Source organism: Pan troglodytes, chromosome 19, assembly GCF_028858775.2.
Source record: "Pan troglodytes isolate AG18354 chromosome 19, NHGRI_mPanTro3-v2.0_pri, whole genome shotgun sequence".
Lineage (NCBI taxonomy): Eukaryota > Metazoa > Chordata > Mammalia > Primates > Hominidae > Pan > Pan troglodytes.
In genome coordinates, this window is record NC_072417.2 from 12,223,311 (window position 1) to 12,240,505 (window position 17,195).

Consider the following 17,195-nt stretch of genomic DNA (forward strand, 5'->3'; position numbering starts at 1 on the left):
GGCTTCTCTTTTTTTTTTTTTTCAATAGAGATGGAGTCTGACTATGTTGCCCAAGCTGGTCTCCAACTCCTGGGCTCAAGCGATCCTCTTGCCTCGGCCTCCCAAAGTGTTGGGATTATAGGCATGAGCCACCGCGCCCAGCCTGAGGCTTATCTTGCTGGTGGTGTCAGGGTGGGGAAAGTCGAGACCCAGCAGTTTCCAGGACAGTGAGGGTGGGAAGGGGCCTGATGGAGGGAGTGAGGAGCAGGACAGTGAGGGTGGGAAGGAGCCTGATGCAGGGAGTGAGGAGTAGGACAGTGAGGGTGGGAAGGAGCCTGATGCAGGGAGTGAGGAGCAGGCGTGAGGGTGGGAAGCGGCCTGATGCAGGGAGTGAGGAACAGGACAGTGAGGGTGGGAAGGGGCCTGATGCAGGGAGTGAGGAGCAGGACAGTGAGGGTGGGAAGGGGCCTGATGCAGGGAGTGAGGCGCAGGACGGTGAGGGTGGGAAGGGGCCTGATGCAGGGAGTGAGGAGCAGGACGGTGAGGGTGGGAAGGAGCCTGATGCAGGGAGTGAGGAGCAGGACGGTGAGGGTGGGAAGGAGCCTGATGCAGGGAGTGAGGAGCAGGACGGTGAGGGTGGGAAGGAGCCTGATGCAGGGAGTGAGGAGCAGGCATGAGGGTGGGAAGGAGCCTGATGCAGGGAGTGAGGAGCAGGCGTGAGGGTGGGAAGCAGCCTGATGCAGGGAGTGAGGAGCAGGACAGTGAGGGTGGGAAGTGGCCTGATGCAGGGAGTGAGGAGCAGGCGTGAGGGTGGGAAGCAGACTGATGCAGGGAGTGAGGAGCAGGACAGTGAGGGTGGGAAGTGGCCTGATGCAGGGAGTGAGGAGCAGGACAGTGAGGGTGGGAAGGGGCCTGATGCAGGGAGTGAGGAGCAGGACAGTGAGGGTGGGAAGTGGCCTGATGCAGGGAGTGAGGAGCAGGACAGTGAGGGTGGGAAGTGGCCTGATGCAGGGAGTGAGGAGCAGGACAGTGAGGGTGGGAAGGGGCCTGATGCAGGGAGTGAGGAGCAGGACAGTGAGGGTGGGAAGGGGCCTGATGCAGGGAGTGAGGAGCAGGACGGTGAGGGTGGGAAGGGGCCTGATGCAGGGAGTGAGGAGCAGGACGGTGAGGGTGGGAAGGAGCCTGATGCAGGGAGTGAGGAGCAGGACGGTGAGGGTGGGAAGGAGCCTGAGGCAGGGAGTGAGGAGCAGGACGGTGAGGGTGGGAAGGAGCCTGAGGCAGGGAGTGAGGAGCAGGACGGTGAGGGTGGGAAGGAGCCTGATGCAGGGAGTGAGGCGCAGGACGGTGAGGGTGGGAAGGGGCCTGATGCAGGGAGTGAGGAGCAGGACGGTGAGGGTGGGAAGGAGCCTGATGCAGGGAGTGAGGAGCAGGACGGTGAGGGTGGGAAGGAGCCTGATGCAGGGAGTGAGGAGCAGGACGGTGAGGGTGGGAAGGAGCCTGATGCAGGGAGTGAGGAGCAGGCATGAGGGTGGGAAGGAGCCTGATGCAGGGAGTGAGGAGCAGGCGTGAGGGTGGGAAGCAGCCTGATGCAGGGAGTGAGGAGCAGGACGGTGAGGGTGGGAAGTGGCCTGATGCAGGGAGTGAGGAGCAGGACAGTGAGGGTGGGAAGTGGCCTGATGCAGGGAGTGAGGAGCAGGACAGTGAGGGTGGGAAGGAGCCTGATGCAGGGAGTGAGGAGCAGGCGTGAGGTTGGGAAGCAGCCTGATGCAGGGAGTGAGGAGCAGGACAGTGAGGGTGGGAAGTGGCCTGATGCAGGGAGTGAGGCGCAGGACGGTGAGGGTGGGAAGGAGCCTGATGCAGGGAGTGAGGAGCAGGACAGTGGGGGTGGGAAGTGGCCTGATGCAGGCAGTGAGGAGCAGGTGTGAGGGTGGGAAGGAGCCTGATGCAGGACAGTGAGGGTGGGAAGGAGCTTGATGCAGGGAGTGAGGAGCAGGACAGTGAGGGTGGGAAGAGGCTTGATGCAGGGAGTGAGGAGCAGGACAGTGAGGGTGGAAAGCGGCCTGATGGAGGGAGTGAGGAGCAGGACAGTGAGGGTGGGAAGCGGCCTGATGCAGGGAGTGAGGAGCAGGACAGTGAGGGTGGGAGGCGGCTTGATGCAAGGAGTGAGGCGCAGGACAGTGAGGGTGGGAGGCGGCCTGATGCAGGGAGTGAGGCGCAGGACAGTGAGGGTGGGAAGGAGCCTGATGCAGGGAGTGAGGAGCAGGCCTGAGGTCGGGAAGGAGCCTGATGCAGGGAGTGAGGAGCAGGCGTGAGGAAGCAGCCTGATGCAGGGAGTGAGGAGCAGGACAGTGAGGTGGGAAGGAGCCTGATGCAGGGAGTGAGGAGCAGGATAGTGAGGGTGGAAAGTGGCCTGATGCAGGGAGTGAGGAGCAGGCATGAGGGTGGGAAGGAGCCTGATGCAGGGAGTGAGGAGCAGTCGTGAGGGTGGGAAGCGGCCTGATGTAGGGAGTGAGGAGCAGGACAGTGAGAGTGGGAAGGAGCCTGATGCAGGGAGTGAGGAGCAGGCGTGAGGATGGGAAGCAGCCTGATGCAGGGAGTGAGGAGCAGGCGTGAGGGTGGGAAGCGGCCTGATGCAGGGAGGGAGGTGCAGGACAGTGAGGGTGGAAAGTGGCCTGATGCAGGGAGTGAGGAGCAGGCATGAGGATGGGAAGGAGCCTGATGCAGGGAGTGAGGAGCAGGCGTGAGGGTGGGAAGGAGCCTGATGCAGGGAGTGAGGAGCAGGACAGTGAGGGTGGGAAGGAGCCTGATGCAGGGAGTGAGGAGCAGGACAGTGAGGGTGGGAAGGAGCGTGATGCAGGGAGTGAGGAGCAGGACAGTGAGGGTGGGAAGGAGCTTGATGCAGGGAGTGAGGAGCAGGACGGTGAGGGTGGGAAGGAGCCTGATGCAGGGAGTGAGGAGCAGGACGGTGAGGGTGGGAAGGAGCCTGATGCAGGGAGTGAGGAGCAGGCGTGAGGGTGGGAGGCAGCCTGATGCAGGGAGTGAGGCACAGGTGTGAGGGTGGGAGGCAGCTTGATGCAGGGAGCGAGGAGCAGGTGTGAGGGTGGGAAGCAGCCTGATGTTTGCACGGGCTGCCAGGCTTCTGGTTCATACAGCCCCAGGTCAGTTTCCAGAACCCTCACTCTTGGGTAGGGGAAAGAGACATTGCTCTGGAGTGGCAGGACGGTGGGAGAGGTTGAGTCCCTCTCATCTCTCCTCCCTCACCCCCTGCCTTCCGGCCCAGTCTGAAGGCAGCCAACCCAATCCTGGGCTTGTAAGGTTGGGGGTGGGCTTCCTATCCCGGGCTCTCTGCACAGGCTCTTGTGGCTTCCCCTTTCCTCCCCTCAGGAGCGGGAGGCAGCTCTCTGGGAGAAGAAAGGACATTGGGAATGAGAATCTGGATGTGCCTCAGCCCAGCTCTGTGTCCTTGGGCTGGTCACATGGCCTCTCTGAGCCTGGCTGAACCAGGGATAATCCACACCTCGTGGGGTCTCTGGAAGGCTTAACACAGTGCTAGGTTCCTGTGCTTTCTGGATCCGCCCTCTTGGCTAGCCAGATCCAGTCTCTTCAACTCTCTCCTCCTGAACTTCCTCTTTCCAGACTCGGGGGGGGGGACCCAAATATAGGGGGTTCTGCGTGGCTGCCTCAGGGTTAGATGCCCTGGTGGGAAAGGGGCTTCTGGCTTCAAGATCAATGTTTAACCGGATGTGCAAGTCAATATTTACCAGAAGAGAAAGCAATCTGAACAGGGGTTGGCTGAGAGTAAAGGTCCTGGTGGGAGGGGAGGGGTGGGCTGGGCTGGTTGGAGCCTGGGCAGAGAGTGAGGAGCACCCAAGTGGGGCCAGAGGAACGTCGTGTGTGACAGCAAGGAGCCCACAGAGGTACGAGGGGAGGGGCGGCTCGGCCTGCTCCTTGGGCGGGAGAGGAGGAGGGAGCTGCCTCCCTGGCTGAGGGGTCTGGGATTTATTCAGGAGGCCTGTCACTCCCCAGCCTCTTCTGGGACTTGAAAAACTGGAGCCTGTTCTTGGCAAGAAGATTCTAATGCCCAGGTCGGAGTTGGGGCCCTGGCCAAGGGCTCTTGTGTGGGATGGGGGTGGGGCTGGGGGGACCAAAGGATCCTCCAGAAGGGTTGGCCCCGAGATGGGGGTGGGCTGGAGGTAGACCGAGACCTGCTCTGACTTATTCTCCTGAGACCAACACCTGCCCTTCCCAGAGCCAGCCTGGGGCAGAGGCCTGTGATGCTCCTAAGTGCAGAGGTGGCTCTGGCCAGAGTCATTCACTGGGCTCTGCTGCTGGGTCAAAAGGCAGCTCTCTGGCCACCTTGCCACCCCTGGTGAGACCTCAGGGCCTCACAGGTATGTCCAGCCTTGTGGGCAAGACCTGACCAGCCTGAGAAAGACGGGTTAGGGCTGGGCGTGGTGACTCATGCCTGTCATCCCAGCACTTTGGGAGGCTGAGGCAGGTGGATCACCTGAGGTCAGGAGTTCGAGACCAGCCTGACCAACATGGAGAAACCCCGTCTCTACTAAAAATACAAAATTAGCCAGGCGTGGTGGCACATGCCTGTAATCCCAGCTACTCGGGAGGCTGAGGCAGGAGAATCGCTTTAACCCAGGAGGCGGAGGTTGCAGTGAGCCGAGATTGTGCCATTGCACTCCAGCCTGCATGATAAGAATGAAACTCCGTCTCAAAAAAAAAAAAAAAAAAAAAAAGACAGGCTAAATGGATGCAGCAGGCTGGGTAGGAGCTCTGTGTTGGAGCTCTGCAGTGGAGGCTTCAGGGCAGGCTTCCCAGAAGAGGTGGCCTTGAGCCAAGCTGACCCCAGCCATCGGGGGAGTGCCAAGCATTGTACTCAGGGTTTACAAAGATGGCCTTATGTATTTTTTTGAGACAGAGTCTTGCTCTGTCACCCAGGCTGGAGTGCAGTGGCGTGATCTCGGCTCACTGCAACCTCTGCCTCCCGGGTTCAAGCAGTTCTCTGCCTCAGCCTCCCGAGTAGCTGGGATTACAGGGGCCCACCACCACGCCTGGCTAATTTTTATATTTTCAGTAGAGATGGGGTTTCACCATGTTGGCCAGGCTGGTCTTGAACTCCCGACCTCAGGTGATCCACCTGCCCCTGGCCTCCCAAAGTGCTGGGATTACAGGCTTGGGCCACCGTGCCTGGCCACAAAGATGGTCTTATGCCGGGTGCAGTGGCTCATGCCTGTAATCCTAGCACTTTGGGAGGCCAAGGCAGGAGGATCACCTGAGGTTCGGAGTTTAAGACCAGCCTGACTAACACAGAGAAACCCCGTTTCTACTAAGAAATACAGAATTAGCCAGGCGTGGTGGCGCATGCCTGTAATCCCAGCTATTCGGGAGGCTGAAGCAGGAGAATCGCTTGAACCTGGGAGGTGGAGGTTGCGGTGAGCCGAGATCGTGCCACTGCACTCCAGCCTGGTCAACGAGATCGAAACTCCGTCTCAAAAAATAAACAACAAAAAGTCCCAAAGAGACGGTCTTATTTTGGTCCTCACCATGCATGTGAGAGGAGTGAGGGACTTGTGCCACCGTTTTACAAGGTAAGGCCAAGCCTGGTGGAGTTATGGGAAATGCCAAGGTCCTTTGGCAAGAGGCAGCCTGGATTCAGACACAGATCTGATTCACAGTGCAGGGCCTTGTAGAATGAGAACGTTTTTGTTTTGGTATTTCCCTCCTATTCACTAAAACACCCTCAGTGCATGAAATGCATGAAATATGAAACACCAGAAACTAAAAAGGGGGAGAAGCCAGGGCGGATGTCCCAGCTGCAGGAGTGGGAGCCGCTGCTCGTGTGTTTGGGGTCTGTTCTGATTCTGGAGCCTGCTTCTTCCCCTTGGCAATCATGACCCAGGACTTGGCGTTATCTGTGATCGCGTGGGTAGGATTCCCTGGCGGGCGTGGGGATGTGAGATGGGAACAGAGCTTTCTGTCCCTGCCACAGGAACATGGCGCTGCTCTGGGGGCTCCTGGTGCTCAGCTGGTCCTGCCTGCAAGGCCCCTGCTCCGTGGTGAGGCTGGGCTGAAGTCAAGTTGGGGTGGGGTGGAGGGGGAAGAAGAGGGGCGTTGGCATGGAGGGAGGGCTTGGCTCCGAGGGGACCTCCTATCCTCATCCCTTTCTCCACAGTTCTCCCCTGTGAGCGCCATGGAGCCCTTGGGCCGGCAGGTACTGGGGAGTGAGGAGCCTGTGACGGGGGGGAAGGTCCCGGGGGTCTCACCGGTGGCTTGGGCAGGGTGGGGGGCCTGTGGGAAGGGTCGGTCTCCATCTGCTTGCTCCTTTCCGCAGCTAACTAGCGGGCCGAACCAGGAGCAGGTGTCCCCACTTACCCTGCTCAAGTTGGGCAACCAGGTACAACCAGGTGGGGCTGGGGAAGAGTGGGCGGGGCTAGAGGGAGGAGGGCCCATTGGCAGGGGTCGGGGGGCGGGGGCGTGTGCTGAGGCTGAGGCTCTGGAGTCCAGAGGCCAGAAGGGAGAGAGGGTGGGGAGGACCGAAGGTGGGCGCCAGGCCCCAGAATGCCAGTGCCCTCCGTCTGACGCTCCCTCTTCCCTGGGGCTGGGACAAGGCCCTGCTGTCCTCAGGCACAGGGGCTGTGACAAGACCTTCAACACAGAACCTGGAGCTGACCCCTTGACCTCCCTGACCCCTGATCTGTCCCTGCAGGAGCCTGGTGGCCAGACTGCCCTGAAGAGTCCCCCAGGAGTCTGCAGCAGAGACCCCACCCCGGAGCAGACCCGCAGGCTGGCCCGGGCCATGATGGCCTTCACTGCCGACCTGTTCTCCCTGGTGGCTCAAACGTCCACCTGCCCCAACCTCATCCTGTCACCCCTGAGTGTGGCCCTGGCGCTGTCTCACCTGGCACTAGGTACCCTGGCACCACTTGTCCAGACCAAGAGAGCTGGGAGGCCAGTAGGAACTCAGTACTCCAGTGGTTCTCCGCGGGCGGTTCCTCCACCAGGGTCACGTGGCTGTTTGGTAAAAATGCAGATTCCTAGGCCGGGGCGGTGGGTCACGCCTGTAATCCCAGCACTTTGGGAGGCTGAGGCGGGTGGATCATGAGGTCAGGAGTTCAAGACCAGCCTGGCCAACATGGTGAAACTGTCTCTACTAAAAATACAAAAAAATTAGCTGTGCGTGGTGGTGCGCACCTGTAATTCCAGCTACTCAGGAGGCTGAGGCAGAGAATTGTTTGAACCTGGGAGTTGGAGGTTACAGTGAGCCGAGATGGCGCCACTGCACTCCAGCCTGGGTGACAGAGCAAGATTCCATCTCAAACAACAACAACAACAAATGCAGATTCCTGGGCCCCCACCCATCTGTCTATGTGAATCAGATCTCAGGGACTGGGCCGGGGAATCTGCTTATTTACAAGTCCTCCTGGTGATTTTTTTTTTTTTTTTTTTGAGACAGAGTCTTGCTCTGTCACCCAGGCTAGGGTGCAGTGGTGTGATCTCAGCTCACTGCAACCTCTGTCTCCTGGGTTCAAGCAATTCTCCTGCCTCAGCCTCCCAAATAGCTGGGATCACAGGCACCAGCCACCATGCACAGCTGAGTTTTGTATTTTTAGTAGAGACAGGGTTTCACCATGTTGGCCAGGGTGGTCTCGAACTCTCGACCTAAGGTGATCAACCTGCCTCAGCCTCCCAAAGTGCTGGGATTACAGGCGTGAGCCACCGCGCCCGGCCCCTCCTGGTGATTCTTATGCGAGAGTTTGCTAGCTACACTCTTTCCCACTGTGCTGGAGGGTCTCACTGTGGGAAACAGAAGCCCAGAGAGGGAAGGTAACTTGCGGGGGGTGAGGTCACCCAGCCTGTCAGCCACAGGGGTGAGAGTCACGCAGAACAGATCCGTGGCTGTGGAAGGATGGCGTGTGGTCCCGTGGACGTGCTTGTCACGGGTATCCAGGAGGGACTGGAGTGGGCAGTGGGGGTGAGAAAGGACCCGCAGCCGGGCCTCAGCCTGTGCGGTGCCCTCCAGGTGCTCAGAACCACACGTTGCAGAGGCTGCAACAGGTGCTGCACGCAGGCTCAGGGCCCTGCCTCCCCCATCTGCTGAGCCGCCTCTGCCAGGACCTGGGCCCCGGCGCGTTCCGACTGGCTGCCAGGATGTACCTGCAGAAAGGTAGGCGCTGATGGCAGGGAGCTCCCTCAGTCCTGCCCTGGGTGGAGGAGGGTGAGAGCAAGGGGCTGGGCCTCTGGTAGCAAGTAGGGGCGTGTCTGGCTGTGGAGCCTGGAGCCCTGGGAACAGCTTGTGCTGCCTCCGTGCAGGATTTCCCATCAAAGAAGATTTCCTGGAACAATCCGAACAGCTATTTGGGGCAAAGCCCGTGAGCCTGACGGGAAAGCAGGAAGATGACCTGGCAAATATCAACCAATGGGTGAAGGAGGCCACAGAGGGGAAGATTCAGGAATTCCTCTCTGGGCTGCCGGAAGACACCGTGTTGCTTCTCCTCAACGCCATCCACTTCCAGGGTGCGCTCCTCCTCCTCTCAGATCCCCCACCCTGTAGGCTGAGCTGGGACGTGCAGGCCTTTTTGTTTTTTTGAGACAAGTCTCGCTCTGTCACCCAGGGTGGAGCGCAGTGGTGCCATCTCGGCTCCCTGCAACCTCCGCCTCCCAGGTTGAAGTGATTCTCCTGGCTCAGCCTCCCCAGTAGCTGGGATTACAGGCATCTGCCACCACACCCAGCTAATTTTTGTATTTTAGTAGAGACAGGGTTTCACCATGTTGGCCAGGCTGGCCTTGAACTCCTGACCTCAGGTGATCTGCCCACCTCGGCCTCCCAAAGTGCTGGGATTACAGGCATGAGCCACCGCGCCTGGCCATGCAGGCTTTGTTCTGAGGGTCTCCTTTCTTCCTCAGTCTGGGCCATGAGGCAGGAGGCTGTCTGGGTGTGGTGGGGATGGGTGCCCAGGAGCCAGATGAGTTGTTCTAGAGAGAATACCCTGGGAACAAATGGTCTGAAAAGATCCAGGAGGGGCTGGGCGCGGTGGCTCACGCCTGTAATCCCAGCACTTTGGGAGGCCGAGGCGGGCAGATCACGAGGTCAGGAGATGGAGACCATCCTGGCTAACACGGTGAAACCCCCATCTCTGCTAAAAATACAAAAAAATTAGCTGGGCGTAGTGGCGGGCACCTGTAGTCCCAGCTACTCGGGAGGCTGAGGCAGGAGAATGGCGTGAACCCGGGAGGCGGTGGAGCTTGCAGTGAGCGGAGGTCGTGCCACTGCACTCCAGCCTGGGCGACAGAGCGAGACTCTGTCTCAAAAAAAAAAAAAAAAAAAGATCCAGGAGGAGGTTCCTAGGAGAATTGCAGGGGTTGGGGAAAACACAAGCCCAGATTTCAAAAATGCTACGGGAAAGAGATCTTAGATCAACTGGATGCCAGCTAGCATTCCCTGGGGTCTTGGCCTCCACCGCTGTCTCATCCTTGAATGGATTCTGGGTGGGACGGGCAACGGGCTGGGGGTGCAGAGCCCAAGCTGGTCCCCGTCGACGTGACCCCTGCCCTCTGCTGGGTTTCAGGTTTCTGGAGGAACAAGTTTGACCCGAGCCTTACCCAGAGAGACTCCTTCCACCTGGACGAGCAGTTCACGGTGCCTGTGGAAATGATGCAGGCCCGCACGTACCCGCTGCGCTGGTTCTTGCTGGAGCAGCCTGAGATCCAGGTCACCCTTGGTTGTCCAGCAGGCTGGGCCTGAGGCTGGGAGGTGGGGAAGGGAGTGGACAGGCTGTGGAGCAGGCACAGGGATGGGTGGAGGCTGTCTCGCCTTTCTTGCCTCCATGTCCCCTAGGCAGGCAACTGCAAAAGGTCCCATGATCCCCCATCCTACCTGGCAGGAGGACTGAGGCTCCAGGCTCTTTGAGGTTTAGTAATTCAATGAAAATATACTAGGCATTTGCTGTGTTCCAGATACTGTTCTAAGCACTAGGGTTTTTGTGGAGCATGAGGGAGGCCAGGTCTCTGCTCTTAGGAAGGAGGATACACAGTGCAACAGTGAATGGACGTCAACACAGGAATTCCAGACGCTGGGAAGCGCTGTGGAGGGAAAACTGAAAAAGAAGGTGATTTTGGCCGGGCGCGGTGGCTCACGCCTGTAATCCCAGCACTTTGGGAGGCCCAGGCAGGTGGATCATAAGGTCAGGAGTTCGAGACCAGCCTGGTCAAGATTTGAAACCCCGTTTCTACCAAAAATACAAAAATTAGCCAGGCGTGGTGGCAGGTGCCTATAATCCCAGCTACTCCAGAGGCTGAGGCAGGAGAATCACTTGAACCCAGGAGGCAAAGGTTGCAGTGAGCCGTGATTTTGAGGTCAGGAGTTCGAGACCAGCCTGACCAACATAGCAAAGCCCCGTCTCTACTAAAAATACAAAAATTAGCCAGCCATGGTGGCGGGCGCCTGTAATCCCAGATACTCTGGAGGCTGAGGCAGGAGAATCACTTGAACCCGGGAGACGGAGGCTGCAGTGGGCTGAGATCGCACCCCTGCACTCCAGCCTGGGAGACAGATTGAGACTCCGACTCAGAAAAAACAAAGGCTGGCCTTGAACTCCTGACCTCAGGTCATCTGCCCACCTCGGCCTCCCTAAGTGCTGGGATTACGGGCATGAGCCACCAGGCCTGGCCTTATTTAGGCATTTTAGAGTGGTAAGGGAGAATTCTGTGAGGAGGGGGCATTGAATTGAGACTCAGGTGACCGTTGTTGATAAGGGTTTATTACAAGGGCCCATGGACTTTGGGGCAGCACAGGGACCACCCCACGGCCATGTAGCCACTCAGAGTCTCTGCAGCCCCCAGCCTGGGAGATTCCACGGGGCGCTCACACAGTGCTCCTTAGAAAGGAGGATCTGATTCGATTGGATTTCTCAGCATCTTGCATGGAACATTCTGATTGGATAAACTTCTTCTTTTTTTTTTTTTTTTTGAGACAGAGTCTTGCTCTGTCACCCAGGCTGGAGTGCAGTGGCTCGATCTCGGCTCACTGCAGCCTCTGCCTCCTGGGTTCAAGCCACTCTCCTGCCTCAACCTCTCGAGTAGTTGGGACTACAGGCGTGCACCACCACGCCTGGCTAATTTTGTTCGTTTGTTTGTTTGTTTTTGAGACGGAGTTTCTCTCTATCGCCCAGACTGGAGTGCAGTGGTGCAATCTTGGCTCACTGCAATCTCCGCCTCCCGGGTTCAAGGGATTCTCCTGCCTCAGCCTCCTGAGTAGCTTGGACTACAGGCGCCCGCCACCATGCCCAGCTAATTTTTGTATTTTTAGTAGAGACGGGGTTTCACCATATTGGCCAGGATGGTCTCCATCTCCTGACCTCGTGATTCGCCTGCCTCAGCCTCCCAACGTGCTGGGATTACAGGTGTGAGCCACCGCGCCCGGCCAATTTTTGTATTTTTTTTTTTAGTAGAGACAGGTTTCACCATGTTGGCCAGGCTGCTCTCAAACTCCTGACCTCAAGTGATCCGCCCGCCTCGGCCTCCCAAAGTGCTGGGATTACAGGCAGGAGCCACTGCGCCCAGCTCTGATTGGATAAAATTCCGTGCCAGGCTGTCTCAGGTGTGGCCTCTCTTGCTTCTAGCCTAAATGTGGTCCCCTTGGCCTGGGTATTGATCCCCGGGCCAGACAGCTGTGGCTGAGATGGCTGTATTTGTTAGCTTCCCAAGGCAAGTGTGACACAGAGCACAGCCACTTCTGCAGGGAGGAGCCAGAAGCCACTTGGGCAGCCCTCCTGGGAGGGGGCTGTGGGCGAGGCTGGCCCGGGAACGCGTCCTGGCTTCCCTGCAGCTCATTCTGAAAGGCCAGTCTGATCCACCTCCCCGAGGCTCCCCTTTCCTGCTTCCCCCTTCCTCCAGGCTGTGTCCTGCGCACTCTTCCTTCATCCTTTGTCTCCTTTCCTTAGGCCCCCTCAGCCTTTCTTGTCCTCAGGCCCTCTGCAGACAGGCCCAAACAGCCAGAACCCGGGGCTTATCCTCCCACGGGCAGGGGTTCTCCACACGGGCACTCTGCCTGGAACCCAAGGAGTCACAGCTGCAGGAGGCCCTCGAGCCCTGTGGTGTCCACACTGCTTTTGCTGCAGAATCCCTTCAAATCAAATCTTAATGGCTGGGCACGGTGGCTCACGCCTGTAATCCCAGCACTGTGGGAGGCTGAGGCAGGTGGATCACCTGAGGTCTGGAGTTTGAGACCAGCCTGGCCAACATGGTGAAACCCCATCTCTACTAAAAATACATCAATTGGCCACGTGAGATGGTGAGCGCCTGTAGTCCCAGCTACTTGGGAGGCTGAGGCAGGAGAATCACTTGAACCCAGGTGGCAGAGGTTGCAGTGAGCCAAGATCATGCCACTGCACTCCAGCCTGGACAATAAGAGTGAAACTCTGTCTTGAAAAAAAAAAAAAAAGAGGCTGGGTGTGGTTTATAGGCTCATGCCTGTAATCCCAGCACTTTGGGAGGCCAAGGCAGGTGGATCACGAGGTCAGGAGATTGAGACCATCCTGGCTAACACGGTGAAACCCCATCTCTTCTAAAAATACAAAAAATTAGCCGGGCGTAGTGGCGGGCACCTGTAATCCCAGCTACTCGGGAGGCTGAGGCAGAAGAATGGCGTGAATCCACGAGGCGGAGGTTGCGGTGAGCCGAGATTGCGCCACTGCACTCCAGCCTGGGCGACAGTGCGAGACTCCAACTCAAGAGAAAAGAAAAAAAAAAGAAATCTTAAGCCAAATCACAATATATTTACACAGCTGGCAAAGTCACAAGAGGGAGGTGAGGGAGGGTGGGGAGGGCAGCACTCGGTAGTGGCTCACCCACAGAACCCAGCTGTGGTATGACAGCCAGTGACCCTGTCTGTGGTACATCTGGAGAAGCTGAGACAAAGACAGGCGATTCCTTACGCCGGGTCACACGGCCAGCTGGTAGCCGGTGAAGAGAGAAAACCACCAGGTATTATTGAGCACTGTCTGTGACAGCGGACACTGCTAGCATGTTTTTTTTTTTTTTTTTTTTTGAGACGGATTTTTACTCCTGTCCCCCAGGCTGGAGTGCACTGGCTTGATCTTGGCGCATGGCAACCTCCACCTCCCGAGTTCAAGCAATTCTCCTGCCTCAGCCTCCCGAGTAGCTGTGATTACAAGCGCCCGTCACCACAGAAGCCCAGCTCATTTTTGTATTTTTAGTTGAGATGAGGTTTTGCCATGTTGGTCAGGCTGGTCTTGAACTCCTGACCTCAGGTGATCTGCCTGCCTCGGCCTCCCAAAGTGCTGGGATTACAGGCGTGAGCCCCCATGCCCGGCCACACTGCTAGAAACTTTAAAAGCATCTCATTCGGTTACGTGTCCGCCTGCAGTGGGACAGGTAGTATGACTCCACCCCACAGTGAGGAAGTGGGAGGAGCAGTGGGGTCAGTCACACGCCTGGCAGGATGGCCAGGAGCCCCATTGTCTGCCTTAGGAGCACCTGCTGGCCCCGCCCCCACTTAGCTTCGGGGCTTTCTGTCCTCATGCTCTTCCCTTCCCTTTTCTGTAGGTGGCTCATTTCCCCTTTAAGAACAACATGAGCTTTGTGGTCCTTGTACCCACCCACTTTGAATGGAACGTGTCCCAGGTACTGGCCAACCTGAGTTGGGACACCCTGCACCCACCTTTGGTGTGGGAGAGGCCCACCAAGGTCCGGCTGCCTAAGCTGTATCTGAAACACCAAATGGACCTGGTGGCCACCCTCAGCCAGCTGGGTAAGGAGGAGGGTGCGGGCCAGCCCCCGAGGTCAGGCTGGGCAGGGCGGGTAAGGAGGAAGCGTCTGGCTGGCAGTGGAGCTGAGTCAGAGCTGTCCTGTGTCCTGCTCTTTTCCAGGGCTTCGGGAGCGGGGAGAGGGTTGAATATGAGCCCCCAGACCCTCTGTCCTAGAGCAAGTTGGGGTGGCCCGGGGAATGGGGCTCTGCTTTGCTGCCCAAGACCTCGCATTGCAAGGAGAGTCTGGGTAGAGAGCCTGGGATGGCATGTGAGCCTCGCTGGCTTCCCTGGAAGGGGAAGGAGGAGAAGCTGGGGTGTCACACTGTTAAAGAAATGCTGGGTGGAGTGGCTCATGCCTGTAATCCCAGCACGTTGGGAAGCTGAAGTGGGTGGATTGCTTGAGCCCGGGAGTCCGACACCAGCCTGTGCAACACAGTGAAACTCCGTCTCTACAAAAAATACAAAAATTAGCCAGGTGTGGTGCATGCTACTGGGGAGGTTGAGGTGGGAGGCCCTCTTGAACCCAGGTGGCTGAGGCTGCAGTGAGCCGTAATTGTGCCACTGCACTCCAGCCTCAGCAACAGAACGAAGACCTTGTCTCAAAAATAAAAATAAAGGCCGGGCATGGTGGCTCACGCCTGTAATCCTAGCACTTTGGGAGGCCAAAGAGGGTGGATCACCTGAGGTCATGAGTTTGAGACCAGCCTGGCCAACATGGCGAAACCCGTCTCCACTAAAAATACAAAAATTAGCCGGGCGTGGTGGCGCATGCCCATAATCCCAGCTACTTGGGAGGCTGAGGCAGGAGAATTGCTTGAACCTGGGAGGAGGAGGTTGCAGTGAGCCGAGATCACGCCACTGTACTCCAGCCTGGATGACAGAGTGAGACTCCATCTCAAAAAAAAATTATAATAACTAAAATAAATAAATAAAGCATCTATCCTTCAGCCATTTGCTAAGCAGCTGCTGTATTCCAGGCACTGTACCAGGCACCGGGAGCCCACCATGTACAAACAGCTGAATCTAATGGGGTGGGCAGACGAGCAATCACATACTTACTACAGCATAAGCGATAAGACAGAGAGGGCTTCTCTCCAGCTCACCTGGGAGAACACTGAAAATGTACCTTGGTTGGACTTTAGAGCTGGGGATCAGGGAAGGCTTCCTGGAGGAGGTGGTGTTTAAGCTGAGTCTTGGAAACCGGATAGGAATGAAGCAGGTATCTGTGAGTTCAAGCTGTTCCCTGGCCAGGATCTCAGACACCCTCCCAAGCAGCTCCAGGAGCCTGTGGGGCCAAGGGCAGCTCTGACCAGCCATCTCTGGCCCTGGGCAGGCCTGCAGGAGTTGTTCCAGGCCCCAGACCTGCGTGGGATCTCCGAGCAGAGCCTGGTGGTGTCCGGCGTGCAGCATCAGTCCACCCTGGAGCTCAGCGAGGTCGGCGTGGAGGCGGCGGCGGCCACCAGCATTGCCATGTCCCGCATGTCCCTGTCCTCCTTCAGCGTGAACCGCCCCTTCCTCTTCTTCATCTTCGAGGACACCACAGGCCTTCCCCTCTTCGTGGGCAGCGTGAGGAACCCCAACCCCAGTGCACCGCGGGAGCTCAAGGAACAGCAGGATTCCCCGGGCAACAAGGACTTCCTCCAGAGCCTGAAAGGCTTCCCCCGTGGAGACAAGCTTTTCGGCCCTGACTTAAAACTTGTGCCCCCCATGGAGGAGGATTACCCCCAGTTTGGCAGCCCCAAGTGAGGGGCCGTGGCTGTGGCATCCAGAGTCCCTGCCTGGACCAGCCTCTCCACTCATGTGACTCTTTCCAACCTGCTTTGTGGCACTGGGGCAGGGGCCGGGGGCAGTCTGAGAGAGGCCATTCTTTCCCAACACCTCTTGGGGAGTTTAGGGTGGGGGGGCGTGGCTGGGAGGAGGGCAGGCATCGGGGAGCCGGGAGCCTGACCCTCATCTTTCTTCCAAACAGGCTCAGAGGGTGTCCTGCACCGGGGCCTGGGCAGGAGGGAGGTGCTTCTAGTTCTGCCAGGAGACAGGTTAGCTGCTCCCCACGTCAGCTGGGACACCCCGACTTTTGTTTACCAGAGAAAAAGGGAGGGGGAGAGGGCTGCCTTTGGACTTGTCCCGGGACACCTAGGCTAGGACGGAGAGAGACGGGCCCTGGTGGTGGCTCGGGAGGCGAAGCGTTGTCCTCAGCCCCGCGTGGAACTCGTGTCTGGCACAGCCTGGCTGTGGCCTAACCTGCCCAGAGTCCATCAGCCTCCATCCTACCCCCTGTGCCTTGTCACCCTAGGCTTCCCACGGCTCCTCGAGATCCCAACACTGCCAGCATTTCCCTTCCTTCCTCTCCTGTCTCCCTCCTCTGCCCGGGAGTTCAGGAACCGAGGCAGGGAAGGATCCCATGAGCTCCTTAAGGCTCTTTTGTAAGGTTTTTGTAGTGATTTTTATGCCACCTGAATAAAGAATGAATGGGCCTGGCTGGTTTGATGTCACCATTCTGGGCATGGGTGGGGACAAGCGAGGATAGTGGGGAAGGCAGGGAGGCGGCCGCAGGGTGGACTGTGCGGAGGAACCCTGGGCCCAGCAGGGGTGGCAGCCCGCGCAGTGCCACGTTTGGCCTCTGGCCACTCGCCAGGCATCCTCCACCCCGTGGTCCCCTCTGACCTCGCCAGCCCTCCCCGGGGACACCTCCACGCCAGCCTGGCTCTCCACCCCGTGGTCCCCTCTGACCTCGCCAGCCCTCCCCCGGGACACCTCCACGCCAGCCTGGCTCTGCTCCTGGCTTCTTCTTCTCTCTATGCCTCAGGCAGCCGGCAACAGGGCGGCTCAGAACAGCGCCAGCCTCCTGGTTTGGGAGAAGAACTGGCAATTAGGGAGTTTGTGGAGCTTCTAATTACACACCAGCCCCTCTGCCAGGAGCTGGTGCCCGCCAGCCGGGGGCAGGCTGCCGGGAGTACCCAGCTCCAGCTGGAGACAGTCAGTGCCTGAGGATTTGGGGGAAGCAGGTGGGGAAACCTTGGCACAGGGCTGACACCTTCCTCTGTGCCAGAGCCCAGGAGCTGGGGCAGCGTGGGTGACCATGTGGGTGGGCACGCTTCCCTGCTGGGGGTGCAGGGGGTCCACGTGGCAGCGGCCACCTGGAGCCCTAATGTGCAGCGGCTAAGAGCAAGCCCCTGGAAGTCAGAGAGGCCTGGCATGGAGTCTTGCTTCTTGCAAACGAGCAGTGTGGAGAGAGAGATAGTAAATCAACAAAGGGAAATACATGGTCTGTCCGAGGATGAGCTGCCGGAGAGCAATGGTGAAAGTGAAGTGGGGGAGGGGGCGGGGCTGGGAGGAAAAGCCTTGCGAGAAGGTGACACGAGAGCACGGCCTTGAAGGGGAAGAAGGAGGGCACTATGGAGGTCCCGGCGAAGCGTGGCCTGGCCGAGGAACGGCATG

The 17,195-nt window shown here is 58.4% G+C and overlaps 1 protein-coding gene across 3 annotated transcripts; it reads left to right on the plus strand.

Moving 5' to 3' along the window:
- Positions 1-3,789: 3,789 nt before the first annotated feature.
- On the plus strand, positions 3,790-16,231 carry SERPINF2 (serpin family F member 2). 3 transcript variants are annotated; one of them, XM_016931154.4, is made up of 11 exons: positions 3,881-3,896; positions 4,006-4,064; positions 5,981-6,047; positions 6,164-6,202; positions 6,323-6,385; positions 6,698-6,899; positions 8,012-8,155; positions 8,302-8,505; positions 9,558-9,700; positions 13,555-13,759; positions 15,091-16,231. In XM_016931154.4, the coding sequence occupies exons 2-11, from the start codon at positions 4,057-4,059 to the stop codon at positions 15,501-15,503; spliced, it is 1,488 nt and encodes a 495-aa protein (XP_016786643.1). In that variant the 5' UTR covers positions 3,881-3,896; positions 4,006-4,056; the 3' UTR covers positions 15,504-16,231. The 3 variants fall into 3 exon arrangements, with proteins under 3 accessions (XP_016786641.1, XP_016786643.1, XP_016786642.1); XM_016931152.4 differs by lacking the exon at positions 4,006-4,064 and having other exon boundaries at positions 3,790-3,896; XM_016931153.4 differs by lacking the exons at positions 3,881-3,896; positions 4,006-4,064 and adding an exon at positions 5,468-5,579.
- Positions 16,232-17,195: the final 964 nt, after the last annotated feature.